General features: G+C 39.7%; 1 protein-coding gene across 1 annotated transcript; it reads right to left on the bottom strand.

Moving 5' to 3' along the window:
* Positions 1 to 1,947: 1,947 nt before the first annotated feature.
* Positions 1,948 to 18,644, bottom strand: si:ch211-1i11.3 (mitogen-activated protein kinase kinase kinase 5). Its single transcript, XM_051405828.1, is given in 29 exon segments — positions 1,948 to 2,595; positions 2,792 to 2,868; positions 2,966 to 3,063; positions 4,186 to 4,298; positions 4,549 to 4,795; positions 5,042 to 5,147; positions 5,232 to 5,417; positions 6,381 to 6,546; positions 6,852 to 7,017; positions 7,223 to 7,418; positions 8,161 to 8,318; positions 8,473 to 8,578; positions 8,700 to 8,836; positions 9,637 to 9,764; positions 10,719 to 10,852; positions 11,227 to 11,311; positions 12,478 to 12,573; positions 13,198 to 13,247; positions 13,537 to 13,641; positions 13,912 to 14,062; positions 14,209 to 14,368; positions 15,042 to 15,154; positions 15,365 to 15,476; positions 15,479 to 15,534; positions 15,716 to 15,822; positions 16,314 to 16,482; positions 16,660 to 16,847; positions 17,907 to 18,046; positions 18,150 to 18,644. Coding segments are annotated over 29 exon segments (3,984 nt in total). The 5' UTR covers positions 18,487 to 18,644; the 3' UTR covers positions 1,948 to 2,498.
* Positions 18,645 to 19,028: the final 384 nt, after the last annotated feature.

The following is a 19,028-nucleotide window of genomic DNA, read 5'->3' as shown; positions in this document are numbered from 1 at the left end:
CAGTTTGCATCCTATTAGCCGGACAATCCTAATGCTATTGTGTTATAAAGCTTATTAGAAGAAGGGAGAGGGTTGCACTCACATTACATTCAATTATCTGTAATAGGAAATGAGTTTGAGGTGACAGCTGCTGCCTGCGTAGTAGCTCTAAGACACTGTGACTCAGTTAACGTAGCATGTTAGTATGTCAAACAGATGAAACATGACAACAGCCACTCACAGTTTGTATTGAAGAAATCTTGTAGTTTTATCTATACATATTTCAAGAAAATACGTCTTCTTTATTTCCAGATGAAGTTATAATTTTGAAAGATTACACGCTAAAAGCACATCAATGAGCTCCAATAGGGAGACATGTTAATACAGGTTTTCATTTCAGCTGAACAGTACTATAGTTGATCTAACTTAGCAGTTTTAAGGAGGATGTAACATTATGTGTGGTAGGTTTAACAGAGGATGTAGCTCTCAGTTAGACATGGGTAGACAGCATAGCTTTATGTATATTATTTGGGGGGTTCCTCTAGTTCAAGATGAATATTAGCACACTGTTCTATGTAAGTTCTGCGAATCATCATCATAGAAACCCCACAGTAGAGCACTGTTTATATTGTCATGTATCCAGAGAATATGTCTGTGCATTTATCACAAAATTAATTTATTACACAAATAACAGGAAAGCGGGCGATTGGAGTGAGGAGATTTTATCAACTAAATTCAATTTGGCTTCATCCTGAGTATTAATTTCTTTTCTGACACCATCCAAGGACATAGGAAGAAGATGCCTGACTTGATTTATTGTCCGTCCACCTTCTGATTTGTTCAGCATTCTGAATTATTGCAGAGGTAAATCAAAGATTGTGATCTTTGTGCTGAGAGGCTTAATCAGTATTTTGGCCAATGGGGATGAAGAGCTTTGTTTGGACCTTGATGCTGAATGAATAAATGATATAATAAATCTGTAAAGACAGGAAAGGCAAAGGGCAGTTTTAGTAGTTGCTGCTGTAGATGGGCTGCAGCCGATTCTAATTACTCGCTTGACAGCATCTGGGTGAGGGACAATGAACATATATAAACATATTTTAAATTATGGTTGGGTTTTTCCAATATTTCAGGTACTTGTTTTGTCTCATTTGATTAGGAATTGATTGCACTCAAATAGGCACGTCAGCTCACACAAGGTCAAGCAAAAGGAACATAAACACATCCTTTAAAACGACTGTTACAGCCAGCGGTTCAAAACTAAATTATGATTAAGACATTACTCATATCTTTAGTGAGTGCCGTGGCTATTAGAGGCCTAGCCCAATCTCACAATGAAGTCATATCCCAATTGACAGAGCATGAGAGCTGACATGCATATGGCATTTAACAAGCCACTGTTGAGCTTATCAAAATAACGAACATCCTCTGATCTCACACAAGACCACTGAGATTACTAGGCAATAATGACACACTGGCTAAAAAAAACCAATCAGATATATACGGAAAAAATCTTTTAATACATGTATGTGAAATGTTTTTGCCTAGTGCTTTATCCCTCAACGTTCTGATCCTAGCCTTTCCCAGCCCCCATTTTACCATTCCTGATATTACTCAAGCCTTATAAAGTCTGAACCCTAAACCCATGTTTTAACTCTATTAAGTACCTTGAAGAAATGAGGAAAAGACAGTCTAAAACTCAAACAGTAGAGCTACACAGAAGCATGGCTACACGATAAAACACACACACACACACACACACACACACACACACACACACACACACACACACACACACACACACAGTCACAGTCACTGTTTCTAAGGAGATGTCAACATTGTGAAAACAGATGAGGGAACACGTGTGGAATTTTAGGACTGTTCATCACTTCATCACTTCTTCCAGCCTACGTCACTCCCAGTTTCAAACAAATGGCTGCATGCAGATAACAAGCCAGTACAGAGAGATTTAAGGTTTCCTGTTTATTACCTGAATGAGTTTTAACAGGATATACAGTACACATAATCCATGTTTTCCCCCACGAATTCAGGTACATTCATCTTAAATACAGTATGCCCTTAATAACTTAGGTCCTGCTAAGTTTTCTGTAAAAGACAGTAAAACAGCATCATCAGAAGGCACCATTAAAAAACCATTAAATGTGTTTTGTGTAGACAAATCAATACTCCACTATGCAGTTTTTTATGAAGGCATAAATATTGTCTCCCTTAGCAAAATCCTGAGAAATATAAAATGCTGGCAAGATCTAACTTTTAAGATTTTTTGCATTGTTTCTCACATGCACAAAAACTGGAAGAAGTGGTCAGTATCTGTAAAAAAGAAAACAAACCAAAAAAAAGAAATACATTCACAGTTCAACAAGGTAACCAGAATCTATCCTGCTTTACAGTAGTTTCCTGCAAAGTCAGTTATGTTCACTTCTGCCTCACTTGCTCCAGATGACACAGGGCCAGCCCGTCAATAAATCTGTCCTTTTGATGTACAACATCAGCAGCCATTAAAGAAGAGTGTCCTCACTGTCCTCATTGTGTGTGCTGAGCTGGGTCTTCCTGCGAGCTGTGATAGCTGCCCAGATTCGACACAACATGCCCCCTCTGAAACAGCAAATGTGGACAGATTTAAATTCAGTGTTACAAACGGGCTATCTCAAACACCACCAGGGTTTGTTTGATGAAACTCAAACTAACAAGGTAGACTGCATCTTTTCTACACCACAGTCTCTTAGGGCAATCCTTTCTTGCGTTTCTGTATGGGTAGATAGTGTGAGGGCGATGTGTGGAGACAGCTTACCTTATTCCACAGTACATCAAGTCATCCCTGGAGGCAATGTAGAGGAGACAGTCCAAGGTGAATTCATGAGAGAGCAACTAGAAAACAGGATCACACAGGTGTGGATTAACAGTGGGTAGATGAGTAACACCAACCAGCCTCAGGTAAAAAAAAAAAAGCTTCACTTGAATTTACCTTATCGATTGTGTCTTGATCCACAGGGACAGACTTTAGCCAGCGCACCAAAGCCTTCACTTCGGGATTAGAGCTTTTCTGTGAAGCCAACCCATCATCTATAATGTGCAGAGATAACAACCATTCAGGCCTGATGCATTACAGACATACTGCATCTCACGGTGTTGATGTTACACACAACATAAACACTTATCGTGTTTCCGCAGGCATACTGTATAATCATTATGCAAACAGACAAGTCGAGTTTGAGCACATTAGCTGATGATCCAATGGTCTACGCCTCCGACACAAACCAGTCAGGCAGAAATCCAGAGCCCGAAGCTGAGGTGTGGTAGGGATTGACTGGTACAAGTTTTAAGAAACAGTAATGAGAATCACTGAGTCTATTGATAATCCAAAGAGGGCTTGGTCCCTTGATGCAATGCTGGTCATGCTGCAGCTTGTGCAGCTAATCATTAGCGGCAGGCTGAGAGCTTACTAACTTTTAGATACTCATGTTATTGGAAAACAACTTCAGATACATGAAAAAGTAATATAATTTAACAATTTGTAATTAATATAAAGTATTTTTATTTGATATGTTTCCTTTACTTAATATTATAAGCAGGGGGAACCACAACAAACACTTACTTTACCTGGATTTAGAGGTTTGATGATGACGCCTGACCCAGATCAAAAAGAATATACAATGTTTGTTTTAACCTACTAGGAGTACTGGATGGGCAGGTTTCCACAGACCAAAGTCAAAACTACTAGAAGAAAGACTATTTGATCCATGAGTGGATATATTCCAAAATAACAATATTTCTAGTCCAAAATTCGTTATTTGTATTTCCGGGGACATGTTTTTTTGCTGAACTACAGTGGCTGGATACATCCAGATACATCCCGACAATAGATGCAAACAGACTGATCAGCCCTCATATTAACTTTGGCTACCTACGACTGTATTTTTGCAAAGAAAGAAAACTGTGTATTTTACCTCCCCTCCTTGATCCATAACTCTCCCAACAACCATATGAAATGTGAGTATTGTATTAACTTTTCATTTAACAATTTATCTAAAACTACAGTATCTGAACTGTTCTGATTCGGCATAAATGGTACTCCAGAAAACCTACCAAGACAATTCTTACTATGAAAACTCACCTGGCACTAATACCAAAGTTCTCGTGCTATCTACATGGATGTAACAAACTGTGTAGTTAAAACAAAATTACCTTCAGTGACTGCTGCTTTCCTCAGTGCATCTATCTGTTGCTGTTTTCTCTGGACAGAGTTCCTCAGTAGCTCCTGGTACTCTTTCTCCTTCTCATTCAGCTGACACAGCAGTCTGAAACACAAACAGCCATGCTAACTCAGCAGAAAGCAGTGCAACTGAAAATTCATATTAATCACTGTGTCCTGCCCAGTGTTAGTGGTCTTTGTATTTTTTCACAGCAAAAAAAACATTTCATTTCAATTCCAAATGTCATTTTATGTAGCCTTAAAAACTAAACAACAATAATGACAATGATGCAAACTGCTGCTCTTCCCAAAATCTCTAAAAAACTTAAATACAACACGGCGAATATGAAAGCTACCCTCTGGTCTCTAGTCGTAGGTCCTTCAGTTTCTCACTGAGGGTACAGTTTATGTTGAGCACGAGGTCTGCAGGGTAGCTGAGGCTGGCTGTAGGCAAGATCTCATTTACTGGTGTTTTTTCTTGCTCGTCTGCTTGCACCACCAGCTGGTCAGGGGTGGGAATTACAGAAGAGTCTGGGTCACCACATTGTTCCTCAGGAGTGCTGTCCTCAATCTCAAATGAGGACTGCAGTTGGAGTTTCAGCTCTGAGAGGCAAAGAGGGGAGTGGTTGGATGGTAGATGGATGGGTGGATAGACAGTGAATAAATAAACAATAGGAATCTCTAAAAAGTAAACAAACAAGCAAATAAACAAAAGAACGTACAAACAAGATACAAAAGGAGAAAAATATAAATGTTACCACATTTTCCCTTTAATATCCACTGGTCTCTGCAAGGATTTAACCCTAACCTTTAACTTCTGAACCTATACAGCATAGGATGAAGCTCTACCTGGTAGGAGCACAGTAATGGCTTCCTGGACTGCCTGTCTCAGCAGATTGTCCAGAGCAAACATCCAGTGAGGTTTCACTTGCTGCTGCCTCAACACCTTCTTCACCTACATACGGAGCAGGTAGGTTAACACAATTATGAGAAGAGTGATGTTCGACCCAGAAATTTCACAACGGCTTAAGTAACTTACTGCATCTTGGAAGCTGAACAGCACCACCTGCAGGCTGTTCAGTGATACTGCGGCAGTGAGCAGTGTGGTTCGAAGGTCCAGCAGGCTACTTGTCAGCTGCTTCCTGTCCGGGGAACGGATGTTGTCTCGCAAGCAGCCAATGAGTTGGGTGATGTGGTCTGCAGTTATTGATGATCCCTCGCCATGCTTTTAATATAACAAAAACATTGAAAAAAAATAAGATACTGTACTTCTATGGTTCTCATTGTGCTGGAAATACATAAGGACTTATTTATCTCACAATAGGGCTCTTTACTTGGATAGTACCAGTCTTTTTTTAGTTTATTGTATTATGGATGGACCAATTCAGAATTTTTAGCTGTGATACTAATAACAATAATTGCAGTAATATTAATTTTCTAATCATCTCAGTTCCTCTACTCTCTGATCAAAACATGTTGTGCAGATATGATATTTAAATTCCTACAATAAAACACAGCTATTATCTCTTAAATTTTCATAAAATCCTACATCATAAAAATGTTTGACCTACAATTAACTGAGTAAAACTGTCAAAGCCTATAAATTTGTTTGCAAGTTTTGGGGAGAAATGCTTTTGTGCACAGACATAACAGTTTATAAGTGTAAAAAAAAGGTAGTTTAAAATAAGATAGCAACAATGCCATTAGTCTCAAAATTATAAACTTGCCAGCCAACACTGGTATTAAAGTTGCACTCACAGCAGACAGAAATGTCATGCGGCTGTTGGATCACATGGAGGTTCATAATTTTGGCTTTTGGCAATGCCAACAGTGCAACAACAAGCCTAATTGTCATTTACACATGATGTCTTTGCCTATTAGGAAAAACTTTGTTGATATTGAAAGACAGCTAAATAAAATAACTGGCCAATAACTGGTGATTCAACACTTTTCCTGCTATTTGTATTCTGAAGCTGTCTTGTGATCTTTATTTATTTAATTGTTTTAACTTGAATTTAAAAGCCTAACCAGGGACAGGGGCCTCAGTTTAGCTTTAGTTAGATGCCGTATATACAATACATCCCTCTTAAATATACAAACAAATAAATAAAATTTCATGTACAAAGCCACACACTTAATAGATTTCACAATGTTTTGACCTGTGTTGTTGTTACTTTTCTTCACCCACCTGAGGCACAGACTCCTGTATATTAAAGACGACAAGACTGATGTAGTCAGTGAGGACTCGGTGCAGTGTGGCTCTCCTTTCACTGTCCTTTCTCAACATAAAAAGACCAATATTTTCCTCTGTTGAGGCTGGACTGCACATTTCTGATGGAGAGTCCTCTGGTATTCTGGACAGTAGAGGGCAATGGGGAGATCAATCGCACCAGATCAACAGATAAAAATGAAAAAACAAGTCATATATGTACTGAAATGAAAAAGCAAAAAAAAAAAAACGTTGTTATCTGTAGACTGTGGCATTTGAAGGTGGCATTTTACCCTCCATTTTATACCTACACAGGATGTAGCTGCACCAGATTATTGGACTGAAACCTCAATGTGGTTTGCCACTGACGTAAGATCCTGTAGACCCATGGCTGATGCAGAGATTATAAGGATTTCCTCTTGTGTTGAGCAATAATCTATTATGACTTACGGCAGGAAGCTGGTGCTTGGTGGGCTCTCTGAGATTTCATCTGCTCTGAGGGTGGACTGAGGCCTCCTGAGGTCCAGGGAACAGGACAGGTCGATTGAACCTGAGAACGAATCAGTGTCCTCCACAAGGATGGAGATAGGTACAGACAGGCTGCGTTGATAGTCAGCTGCAAAAGCCAGAAACATTGTGGTTAGATGTCTGACTGTTCAAAATCTCTGACATTTACAAGGTTTTACAACAACACAGGTATCATGACAGGTGCAATAACAACATAAGATTTTGTGGTGGGAAAAGGAAGCAATTTAGATAAACTGATAACATATATGAGAAAGAAGAGCAGTGTGTGGATATGATGAGTACTGATGCTTCACCAGAAGAGTCTTTAGATTCTATTTCCTGTGGAGCTTTGGTCCTCTTCCTAGGGGACGACCGGAGGAAGGTGTCCATCAGCAGCTCTGCGGCCGTGGCTCTGTCATCTGGGTTCGGCGTGAAGCAGTTCATGATGAAGCCCTTTGCCGCGTCTGACATGCACTCTGGAACCTTGGGGTGGATCTTAAACATGCCCACCTTTACAGGATTGGGGCAATAAAATTGTCAATTGTTTTTGTTAATAAACATTTTTTGCTAATATTTGTTCAACAAGAATCTACAGTGGCTCTGTGACGCTGTACTGATGCCATGTTCTTTAAATGGTAATTACACATTTCTGACTTGTAAATAGTGGTCACATCAACGTCCAGTTCATAATTATGACTGGGAAACTCTGATATATCAAAGTTAGTCCAATAACACTGAAGTGCCTACAAAAACAAATATGTATCAAATATCACATTAGCCAAAGACCGTCATTTAATTTATAACAGATTTTATGAATATGGCGTTATATTGTCAATGAACAGCATTTTTATTCTCATACAACCAACTCGGTGCTGATAGGGATGTCATTAGTTTTGCAGGCATTTGGTAAAAAAAGAAAAAAGAAAAAGGAAAAAGTTTGTTAAAATAAGATTTTGACCACATGATGGCCCTAGATGAGAAGTTAATGGAGAGTCAAGAGTCAATACAATTCAACCTCAGGGCAACATTTTTGAGACATTTCACTCAAAACCACAAATAACAACCTAAAAGTCATTTTTCCTCAAGAGGCTTAAGCCCCACTAATGTCCATTACCCTTACAAAAAATATTAAAGTTTGCCAAATTTATAACTATCCTTTTATGAAAACGCCACTATATTCATGTATTTATCAAAGGTGCATGTATGCATGTCCTGCATGTATATACATAAAATACAGCATTCCCTTATTTACCTTGAACATGGCTGCCTGAGGACTTCCCAGCTCATGGAAGGGTGTTTTGCCTGTTGCCATCTCTATAATAGTGCACCCTAGGGACCAGATATCGGCCGGCTTCCCATAACCCCGAGGCCCTTGGTCTATAATCTCTGGGGCCATGTACTGGAGAGTTCCTATGGAAAAATTATCATATAAGTGATTAAAATGCAAGCACTGATCCCTACAAACATAAAAATACAGCTTATCCTTATAATGTAGTAAAATCTGTAAATGGGAATCACTGAATCAAAGTATGTGAAACAAGATGGAGTCTACACAGCCTCTTACCAGTGAATGTCTCAGTGCAGGGGTTGATCCCTGCTAATCGTTTGGAGGTTCCAAAGTCTGAGATCTTCAGCACTCCACTATATGTGTTGATCAATACATTGTCACCCTGCAGCAAAGACAAATTACCCACACTGAGATGTTTCGCAAACACAACCATCTTATACCATAAAGCTAAGATGAAATGATTCTAGAAAGGGAAATAATAGGTCCCAGGGTGCTCTGCTCACCTTAATATCTCTGTGGACTATCTGATTGTCATGAAGGTATTTGAGCCCCTCCAGGATCTGTTTGGTGTAGAAGATGATGGTGGCTTCGTTGTCCTTCAGAGGACCCCATTTGGAGCGTAGGAGAGATGACAAACTTCCTACAAGCGGGAATGTAAAATTATATAAGCTGATTTGTATTTTTCAGAACAGATCCTGTTGTGAAAATGTTATTTCTGACATATCCATGAAGGCAGAAATGTGAATAAAACATCATTTCACAACGGCAAATACAATTTCCTGTTTTTTATTTCTCAACAGTTGCTCAGCTACATCTGTTAATATCAAATCCAGCTTTGTACTGGAATTGTTCACATATTTTCAGATGTTTATCTGTCAATCTCATCATTGTCTAAAGAGATTTTTCTCTAATGAGCAGGATGTCTTTGGAACCACCCACTTTCTTAAAACTGGCTTCCAGTAGGTATTACACAATCCCACTTACAAATTTAAACACAAGGCAGACGCTGACTTCCTTGATGCTTAGTAAAGGCATTATCCTGTAACAAAGCCACACAGTAACTAGGGAAATGCAGACTTGAAAGCAGGGGCGGGACTTCCTTATGTTGGCCCTTCTGAAAAACCAACTCATGACTTCTTTGCCAGTCCCTCCTGCACCCTCCCTCTGTTTTTATTCCACTGGAAGTTTCAAAAAACATTATTTAATCTGATGATCTATTATTAATATCAATGTTAATAATATTAATGTAGTTTGTAGATTACATGGAAAACAGAGTGCAACACTGATGTATTAGTCCAGGTATCTGTGTGAAATAAAAGTGAAAAGGCATCAGTAACTGTATAAGCAGCAAACATTATCAGAGTTGATCTGTACTGGACATTTATCCTAAACTTATCATTAAAGCTATGTATCGGAAGTTTTATATTTAAGGATTCATACCTCCAGGAACTTCTTCCATGAAGATCTTGATGAAACCATCCTGACTGACAGAGCCCAGGTACTGGACAATATTTCTGTGTTTTAGCCTCTTGTGCAGAGCTATCTCCTCATGGAGGGGCTGGGAGTACCTGGGAGGGGAAAATGTGACTGTGAAGTTTTGGTCAACAGTACAACATCTCATATGATTGTTCAATATCTTAAAACATGCAGGATGGACACACACACAAACACACACACACACACACACACACACACACACACACACACACACACACACACACACACACACACACACACACACACACACACACAAAATATACACACAGAAGTTACAGGACTGTGAATGTCATACCCAGTGTTTCCATACCTCAGAATTCCAGATAAACTAGTTTATAATTAGTCAGTCTGGGAGATGCATGACTAAATTCTCTTTGTCAGCTGTGAATGATGAGCAACATTTCCTCTCTGATACATGCAGTATGTGTTTATCAGAACAGTAGGTTGAAAGGTTTGCATTTCACATGAATAAATTAAATGGTCCAGAGAAGTAACAACTTTAAAAGCGCTTGAAAACGCTTTATACGTTATGTCACATGACAACACCAAACGTTTTTTCCTCTCTCTCTGTCAATTCTATTTTGTTTCTTTACATCTGGATCGTCACTGCACACCGACTAATCAATCACATTCTTTCTCAGTTTGAGTCTTTTTTTGTTGCTGATAAGTGAATCCAGCTTGATAATAACAAAATAAGAAGAGTGATAGATAGAGAAGAAAAATACTCTGAGTGATTTAAATATCATATTTCCTTTGACGGAATCGTCAAATTAAGCCTAAACTTTTTTGTGCAGAGTATAGAGTGACAAACAAAGACTGAAAAGTATAAACATTCATCCATCTCCCCCAAGAGTCCTAAAGAGCATCGGGGATTCAGAGCATGCCAGTGAGTATCATCACTGCCAAATCCTTTCCCGTTATGGGTGTTATGGAAAAAACCTTCTTGTGAGAAACAGTGCAGCTCTGTGTCTCCCACTGAAGGATGACTGAATGTGAAAAACAGTGTGAGTGTTGGTTTCTCATACGTGCTGTCCTTCTCAGGGATTTCCTTGATGGCGATGCGTACTTGGTTGCTCAAGTCCCTCCCAGCGTACACCACACCGTACGTCCCTTTGCCCAGAACCACCTTGTCTCTATTCTCATTGGTCTCATAGATATACTAGAGAAAAAAAAGAAGTGAGCATGAGTGAGAATGCAGTGAGTGAAAGTTGGAGCATCAGAGGAATAGTGAGGAATTTCACAAGCAACCACAAGTAGGATAGGAGATAAATGTAAAGAGTGAGAGAACAGATGTTTCATTCAGGGACTTCTGACATTAAAAAGTATTCCAGTATTCTGAGAATAAATACACAAACAAATGTGAGTTTATGTGAAATACTGTGGAATTAACACAATGTTAAAGGAATGCTTTTGTTTTCTGTTCCTCAGAATTTGACTTCCAGCCAGTTAACAGTTGTTTTCTACTTGTTGAGGCAAGTGAGACCAAATACAGAGCCCACTCTGCCTCAGAGAGAATGGAGGACTGTGACTGACCTCTAGTATTCCCTCAGTTAGATGGTTCAGGTCCTGAGCAGAGTCTTCAGCCTGCTGAAGTAGAGAGTTTACCAGCTCGCAGAATCTAGTGAAAGAAGAGCAATGTTTTTATGAGTGAATCCCCATTTGATTATATAGGGCACACAAAGACCTTTACGCACAATTGTGAGCCATTGTGAGTCATTGAAAATACAACGAAAATACACACTGCATGTCTGTATGCACACAATGAGGTTTCTCATATCAATAACTGCATAGTTTACTTTGCACAGAACAACAACTGTTTTATCTTGTTAGCAACATATTTTTTTGTCTTTTTCTCCATTTTCTTCCTTTATTTTTCTTTGGTCTCATATTTGGCTTATGATATTCTCTGATACAGTACTTTTATGTCATATTTTTGTCACATTTACATTAAGTAAACAGTGAAATAAGGCAGTACAAAAGAGGTTTGCTACAACACAACATGAATGTATACAAGGCAAGATTTAGAATTCTATTTAGAAAAGAAAAGTTGGCTTTATTGGGAGGAAAATGCACTCAACAACATGTTTGTTGGACCTCAATGGCACACAAAATGTGTACGATCAAGGTCACAACTTTTGTTTGTTTACAAGAAACCCTCAATCACAAAAAATATTTCCAACTAAATTTAACTTTCTTCAAATAATATGTAGCTATGCACATAGTTTCAGTTTTACATTGATGTTTTTGGTGGTAAGTTCCAAGGAAAACGGTCTACAGTCCACTAGGAACCAGGACATTGTATCACGAAAAATAATAAGTTAATTCACTTCCGTTGTACTGAAGTGGCATCTCACAATACTTAACCTATCAGCAGTGGTATACCAAAAGAGGTTAGAAGTTTTGATTTGGGTCAAGTCTTTAAGAGTGAACAAATCTGTCCAAAGGGGATTTCCTAAAGATCAATAAACGCAATATGACTCATAGACTGTAATTACATCATACTCATTTATCCAGGCCACCCACTAGTCTGCAAAGCTAGTCTGTCTATTTGTCTGTCGACCTGTGATTATCTCCCCACACCCTGTAATGATGTCTGTTCATCTTTATCTAGCCAGTCAGTTGGTCAGTGAGCAAATCATTCACACTGCCACACACACACACACACACACACACACACACACACACACACACACACACACACACACACACACACACACACACACACACACACACACACACACACAGACACACAGGGCCCCGCTGTATCTTTGCCAACGTACTCACCCTTTACAGTGCAGCTCAGAGGGGAAGCAGAGCTGGAAGTCATCTGAGTTATAGTGGACATACAGGAAGCAGCTCCGCTCATCAATCTTTGAAGCACTTAAGAAGGAAAAAAGCAAATAAATATTTCAACTCTTCAAATAGTCATCATCACTCATTTATTTGTTTAGAAAGGCAGTATCAAATAGCTGTAAGCAAATGGTTTCCACTAAACACAAAGGATGTTGATTAAAATGGACTGTATCTATCAACCCCTTTTCTGCTGCAGGGAACCAATAGTGTGTGTTTGCATTGCAAAGGATATCAGGGAAAAGTGATTAACTCAGTAAGTGTTGATGAAGAGCAAGGCCCTGCACCAAGGAAAAAAATAGTTTCTTATCTTTCCACAAACATAGTACAATCTGATAATGTTATGTGTTTGTGACCCAGCAGCTGACTGTTTTAGGTATTTGCTGTAAATTGCCCATGTGGCAAATCAGGCAGACAAAACGAGGCTAAAGTACACAGCAACCCAGATCGGTAGCCAGAGAGGAGTCAACAAAAAGCTTAACAAACGAAAAAAGAAGCAAAGCCTGAAACCAGAACAAGAATCTCACTGACAGCCAAGGTTTCCCAGACAACCTGTATGTTTTGGGTCCTCAGGCTTTACTTACAGGCCTGACCACACCCAGAACTGAGAGCAGATATTTGAGTGGTGTTAGCACATGCTGTACTCCACTTTACCTCACTCCCCGAATTGCAGAGGCTGGGAAAGTCCACTGGTGTAAGCCTTTCTGTGGAATCAAGGATGAAGTTTAAAACACGGAATTAAGAAAGTATGTTACACATGACATAGCAGCTCTTGTTTGTATATATGTGTGCCTGCAAGAGAAAGAAAGTAAAAAGCCCTGAGCTATGCAGTAAGTCAAAGAGCACACCCTGATTAAACATTCACTGGACCATAAATCAGCATGAGAAAAGTTCTTCCTGTTATGTAATTTAATCTGCATCCTGTATGTACGGCAGACACACGTATTCTGATAAGAAGGTGGCCCAGGGTTGGGGGGCAGACTGTCTACATACCTTTAAGGACGTGACGTGTTTCAACTGGACAGTGCGACTTTCGTCCTCCTCGCTCACACACACAATAGCTGGTTGCAGGAGTTTACTGGGCTCCAGAACGAGCACCTGAGAAACAACAATTCAAAATTAAAATCCTATTAGCAATATTTTATAACAGCCCATAGCTTTCATTTATTTATAATAGGAGGTCAAAACTGTTTTGCTTTCTCCATTCCTGACCAAATCCCACCATACTGTAACAGTCTTACAGTAGTGTGTATTAACCTTAAGGTTAAAATGGACAATGGTGGGTCCCAGTTTATAAATACTTTAATATTATTATTTATTTTATTTTTATTGTTACGGTTACTGTTAAGGATATCAGTGTTGTCTTACTGGGCAGCGGTCTGTAGAGACAGTGGGTTTACAGGCCTGCAGAAGCAGCTCCATCCAGAAATCCACTGTGTCGCGTTTAGGAGATTTCACCTCGGGTGGTTTGGCAAATTGACGGTACAGGATGAACGTCTCCATAATGGATGCCACAAACCTGAAAAAAATACACTAAAGTCATTATTCCACTTAATGAATCTGAGTATAAGACAGAAATCCCTCTAAATGCTTTCTAACAAGCAAATGAAACTGAAATGCCCTTCAAACTGAATCTTAATGATGATTTACTCCCTATAGCCTCACCAGATAGGGGCCTTGAACCTGTAGAGCTTCTCAGAGGCCTCAATGACTTTCCTGTATTCGTTAGCAAGGATGTTTGCTCCGAGGAAGAAGCCGACATCCCAGTAGTCCTTCATCTTCTCCAAACTGCCCTTTCTACCCAGCAGAGAGCTTAGAGTCACACCTTAACGCCAACATAATAGCACAGAGCATAACAATTCATTAACAAATTAATATGAAAACACTTCAACATTTCCTGACTAATAGACTAATATGTGCATCAACATATGATGGCCCTGTGGACAGATATGAACTCAATTACTTCCAGGGTGCTGAGCCAGAGCAGGAACCATGTGGCAATACAAAGCTATTATGTGCATATATACTATGTGCATTGGGGATGTAACCCTACATTTATTCTAATAGATAAATCAGTTATAAAGACAATTATGTGCGTATATTGGTCCAAAGAACATAATGTGTAATCTGAAATGCAAGTGCTGTGTTTAGAAATACATGTACTAGTTTGCACTTAAAGACGAGCAACATGAAATTACTGTAAAATGACTCATTTCCTAATAAGAAGAGTTTATGGTAAATTATGTTAGAAAAATAAAAATGGTTTTCTGGATAATGCATTTCATCTTAAAACATTCTAAACCTCCAGTATTGAAAAATGGAAAATAAAATTCTAATTAAATAATTTCAAAAACAACCAGAATGATGGTGGGCTTACAAATGTAATTGTTGGTTGCATCGTGGCAAAGCCTGCCTGGTTTTTACCTCTACAACATAAAGTGTAATGCATAAGTATTCTTACACATTATGATCTAAAAGAATCTGAAAGCATTAAGCACCAATTTTGCGCAGCTCAATGGAAGTTTCAAATTCATGGCCAGCTGCCATCAGGAGGACCACATTGTTGATGCCAGAGTGAAGAGTTGGCTCTGTCTCAAAAGCTTTCCCATACCTGACAAATAAAAAATTATATATTATTAATTAATTGAGGATTATACTGGAACACTGACAGATAGGGGGAAAATGTAACATCACAAAACCAACAACATAAACTGCAACCATTTACGAGTGGCAACGATCAAAAAATAAGATAATTATCAAGTAGGCTCTGCATGACAAACTGTAGTATTAAGTACAAAACACCACAACACATTGGTTGTACCAATAGCAGGCCTGGTCTCTGCTGCGCTGATCAGTGAACCCAGAGCACATGAACATGTCTTTGTAGATCCGACCACACAGGCAGAAGACATCTGACGCCACCTTGCCCCCGACTCCACGATAGGCAGAATTAACTCCAAAGCCTTAGCGCGATCTCCAGGGTGATTCCTCCTGATACGGAAAAATTTAATAATATCAGCGGATTTTATCAAAGCCCTTTATATCTTGTATACTCTACATACAGGGCAAATAAAGGATGCAGGCTGAGAATGGCACAAAACAAAGGGCTGAACCCATAGAACAGATTGCAATAGTTTAATTATGATTACTACAATAGGAGTAATCTGGGTACCTGTTTAGAGCAAATATATAATGAAACTTGATATTCTGATGCTTTGCTACCAGACACATGGGCAGGTTGTTCAGAGTCTCCACCAGTTTGATTATGGAATCGTAGTCCTGAGAAAAGAAGGTGCAGAATTACAATGTATTATTTGCCATTCTCTCATCTGATACTGACATTTAATACTTTATTATTGCAACATTTATTACTTATAATCATTCAAACCTTAATGGTTGTTTTTCTCATATCTACATCTACACAGAATCCTGATCCAAGGTTCTGGTTCATCATGACTCAGTACTGTACTCCTAGGTCCCCAAATTTGTCTTCTTAATGACGTTAACAGTAATGCTCTCATAATAAAACACAGGCTTTTTCACGTTTCACTATATTAAGTGATAACAAACCCTTAAAAATGTTCCCCTTCTTAAAAAGTGAAGACTTGCTTTTTTCTATAAACTGAAAAGGCTCTGCAACCAATCATTTTCTTCATCTGAAATATAATTGAACGATTAATAAGTAAAGAAAATAAACACTGGTTGTAGCCCTAGACCTTTTACACACTCCATGTCTAGGCATTTACTCACATGCATACATAAACACACACCTGAATGTCCCTGTAGGACAACAGCAGGTTCATGACTATATCAGGAGTGAGCAGCTCTACACTGTCCAGGCGTTTCTGGATGCGGCTCAACTCCTCGCTCAGGTCTTGGCCACTGAACCGTTCCCGTGCCATACGAATCTCATGCCTGATTGACTCCCGGAAGTACTCGCTGTTAGCAGAAAGAGCAGAGGAGTCATAACATCCCACACTTTCATTATCTTCAATGTATCAGCCAAATAAAGCCAAACATGGGGAAAGCTGTGAGTTACAGTATAACCAAATACATGTGTAATCTGAGGTGATAATGTTTTTGGTGAAGCACACTGCACTGCAGTTTATTGCTGACCTGGACTGAACATGCACGTTGTTAAGTAGGTGCACCAGTCTGTCCACCAGCAGGGTCAGCAGGGGCTCCAGCTGGAAACAAGGCTGCATCAACTCTTTCATACCAGTCATCATTGTAGCATCACAGGCAAACACTTTGCCCTGAGGTGACACCACGTAAGGGATGAAGGTGTAACTTCCACACTGCTCCTGAGGGAAGACGATGCATGCATTATATAGGGGTGAATTCACACGGGGAGATCTTGCAGAGGAGTGATTTTGTTTCATTTCATCTCCATCATTTACTTCATCTTATCACATTTATAATAGACATAATACCCTCTTCATTAAATTTATCATATGGAACCTCATGAATGATGTAATTTTGTTTATGATTCCCAATTATGAAGATTTGCAGCTTGTCTTTGTTTTACATAACTGTAAATTGACTTTAGAGTTTGAACTGTTCTGAACTGTTACAGACCAAACCATCAATCGATTAATCAAGAAAATAATCAGCAGAATAATCAGTAATGAAAATATGAATTAGTTGCAGCCATGGCTTATTCACATGCCAGGAAGCCCTTGGAAAAAACAATTATCATGGGCCCCTGTTGGCTGCATTTTATCTCACCTACACTGAGTACAGTGCACACAGAGCAACACACACATCCCGATACTATTTTGCATAGAGCCACAGAGAACAACCACGCTGCTAGCAGAACTTGGTCCAAGGTTTGCTGTGAAATAATGAATGTCTCAAAACTAAATTATGGCCCCTCTTCAAAATAGGGCCCTCAGATTAGTTAATAGTGCAGGACTCACCTCGAGGTCCTTTTTATATCAGTTCAAATTTGACCTAAGTGGTGCATATTCTTTACACAGTGTACCAGGCTTTTCAAGCCCTAAGGCAGTTTGTAATACATGACTGCAGCTCTAGTTCACCATCTCATTTACCCTATAATAATAAACAGGGGTTGTGTTGCTTTTAAAGGCGCAGTAAGTGATTAAGGAGAAAGATAGCTGATTGTGGAGTCTCATTCCCAGGTTGTCAAATGCCCTCATTTTGGGTTGTTTCCACGTCTTTGTGGAGTTCTCTCTCCTGATTGGATAAAGTGGGAACTTTCTCTTTCTCTTATTCTCTGTTTACTGCAAAAGGGTTGGGGGGCTGGGACACCCATGTTTACTGACCAAACACTCCATATGACTGATGGCTGTCAGAGTGCAGAGCTATTTTAACGCAAAATGTCGCTCTCAGCAGTAAGTTACCTTGACAGCCTGCAGATCACTGTCTGGCTTGTAACAGTATAGGATAATGTTATTGATCATGCCGAAACTTTCTCTCACTCCGAGGTGATAGAAAAGGGAAGGCTGGCAGAAAGAGTCACTCATCTCAACCACCGCTACATCTGTAGGAGAAATATAAAAAGGGCGGGTCAGTTTGCGTAATTTGCGTAATACTGGGCGTATGTGTCATCCAAGATACCCAACAGTCAGCATGCCTGCACTTGCCTGCATTGTAGAAACTATCCAGTATGTCGGTGGTGCCCATAGATATCCTCTCAAATGGAATGGTTTTGAAAACGGCGTGTGCGTCCGCGCATGCTTCCTTGAGACATTTCAGTGATAAGTTCTCCTCAGTCTGCGGCACCGACGCGTCCTCGTTGACAATGTATGCCACGGACACCGCTCTGGTCCGACTGCGTGGGGAAACGATCTGTTTACCCGAGCCGCTGGCGCTTAGCTCTATCGCCAGCGGGTCCTGCCACAAACTTCCAGCTGACACCCACACTGGATCTTTCCTCCTCAGTTCGTGCAGGCTCATTCGCCTGCGCTCCGTCGTATACATGTTCTGCTTTATTCTGCAGCTCCGAAGTTTAATGCATGTCCTTCGTCGGGACAGTCTCCATTGAAAAAAAAAAACGTAAGAGGACGGTTGCTTGTTCTTGTAATTCCCCAGGTGCGTCGTCACCGCCTCCGCTCATACCACATATCCACTACATTCCCGGTACTCCTCTCCCCTCGACCCGCCCTCCTCTCCTCCCCTCTCCTCCCCTCCTGCTCCGCCCGCTGACATTTTGAGACTGAAACTGGACGCCACACACACAGCCTCGGCTCTCGCATGACATCTGCCGTGAAAAACTATTATTCAGCTAGATTACATATTAGAAGAGTGATGTGGTGATTGTTGAAAATCGAATGGGGTTGCTGTTTGTGTGCCACCTTGTAAAGCGACTTCATTCCTTCTCCTTCTTGCATAGAATTAATAAACAAATGAACACAAAGATACAAAAAGTAGGTAAACAGAAATTAAGATAAAAATAGGCAACTTTCAATGCATATAATTTGTATTTTTTTTAATCATAAAAAAAAATGCACAAAGCCCTGACG

Source organism: Dicentrarchus labrax, unplaced genomic scaffold (genome assembly GCF_905237075.1).
Source record: "Dicentrarchus labrax unplaced genomic scaffold, dlabrax2021, whole genome shotgun sequence".
Lineage (NCBI taxonomy): Eukaryota > Metazoa > Chordata > Actinopteri > Moronidae > Dicentrarchus > Dicentrarchus labrax.
The sequence above is the reverse complement of the archived record's forward strand: the minus strand, read 5'-3'. Positions and strand labels throughout refer to the sequence as shown.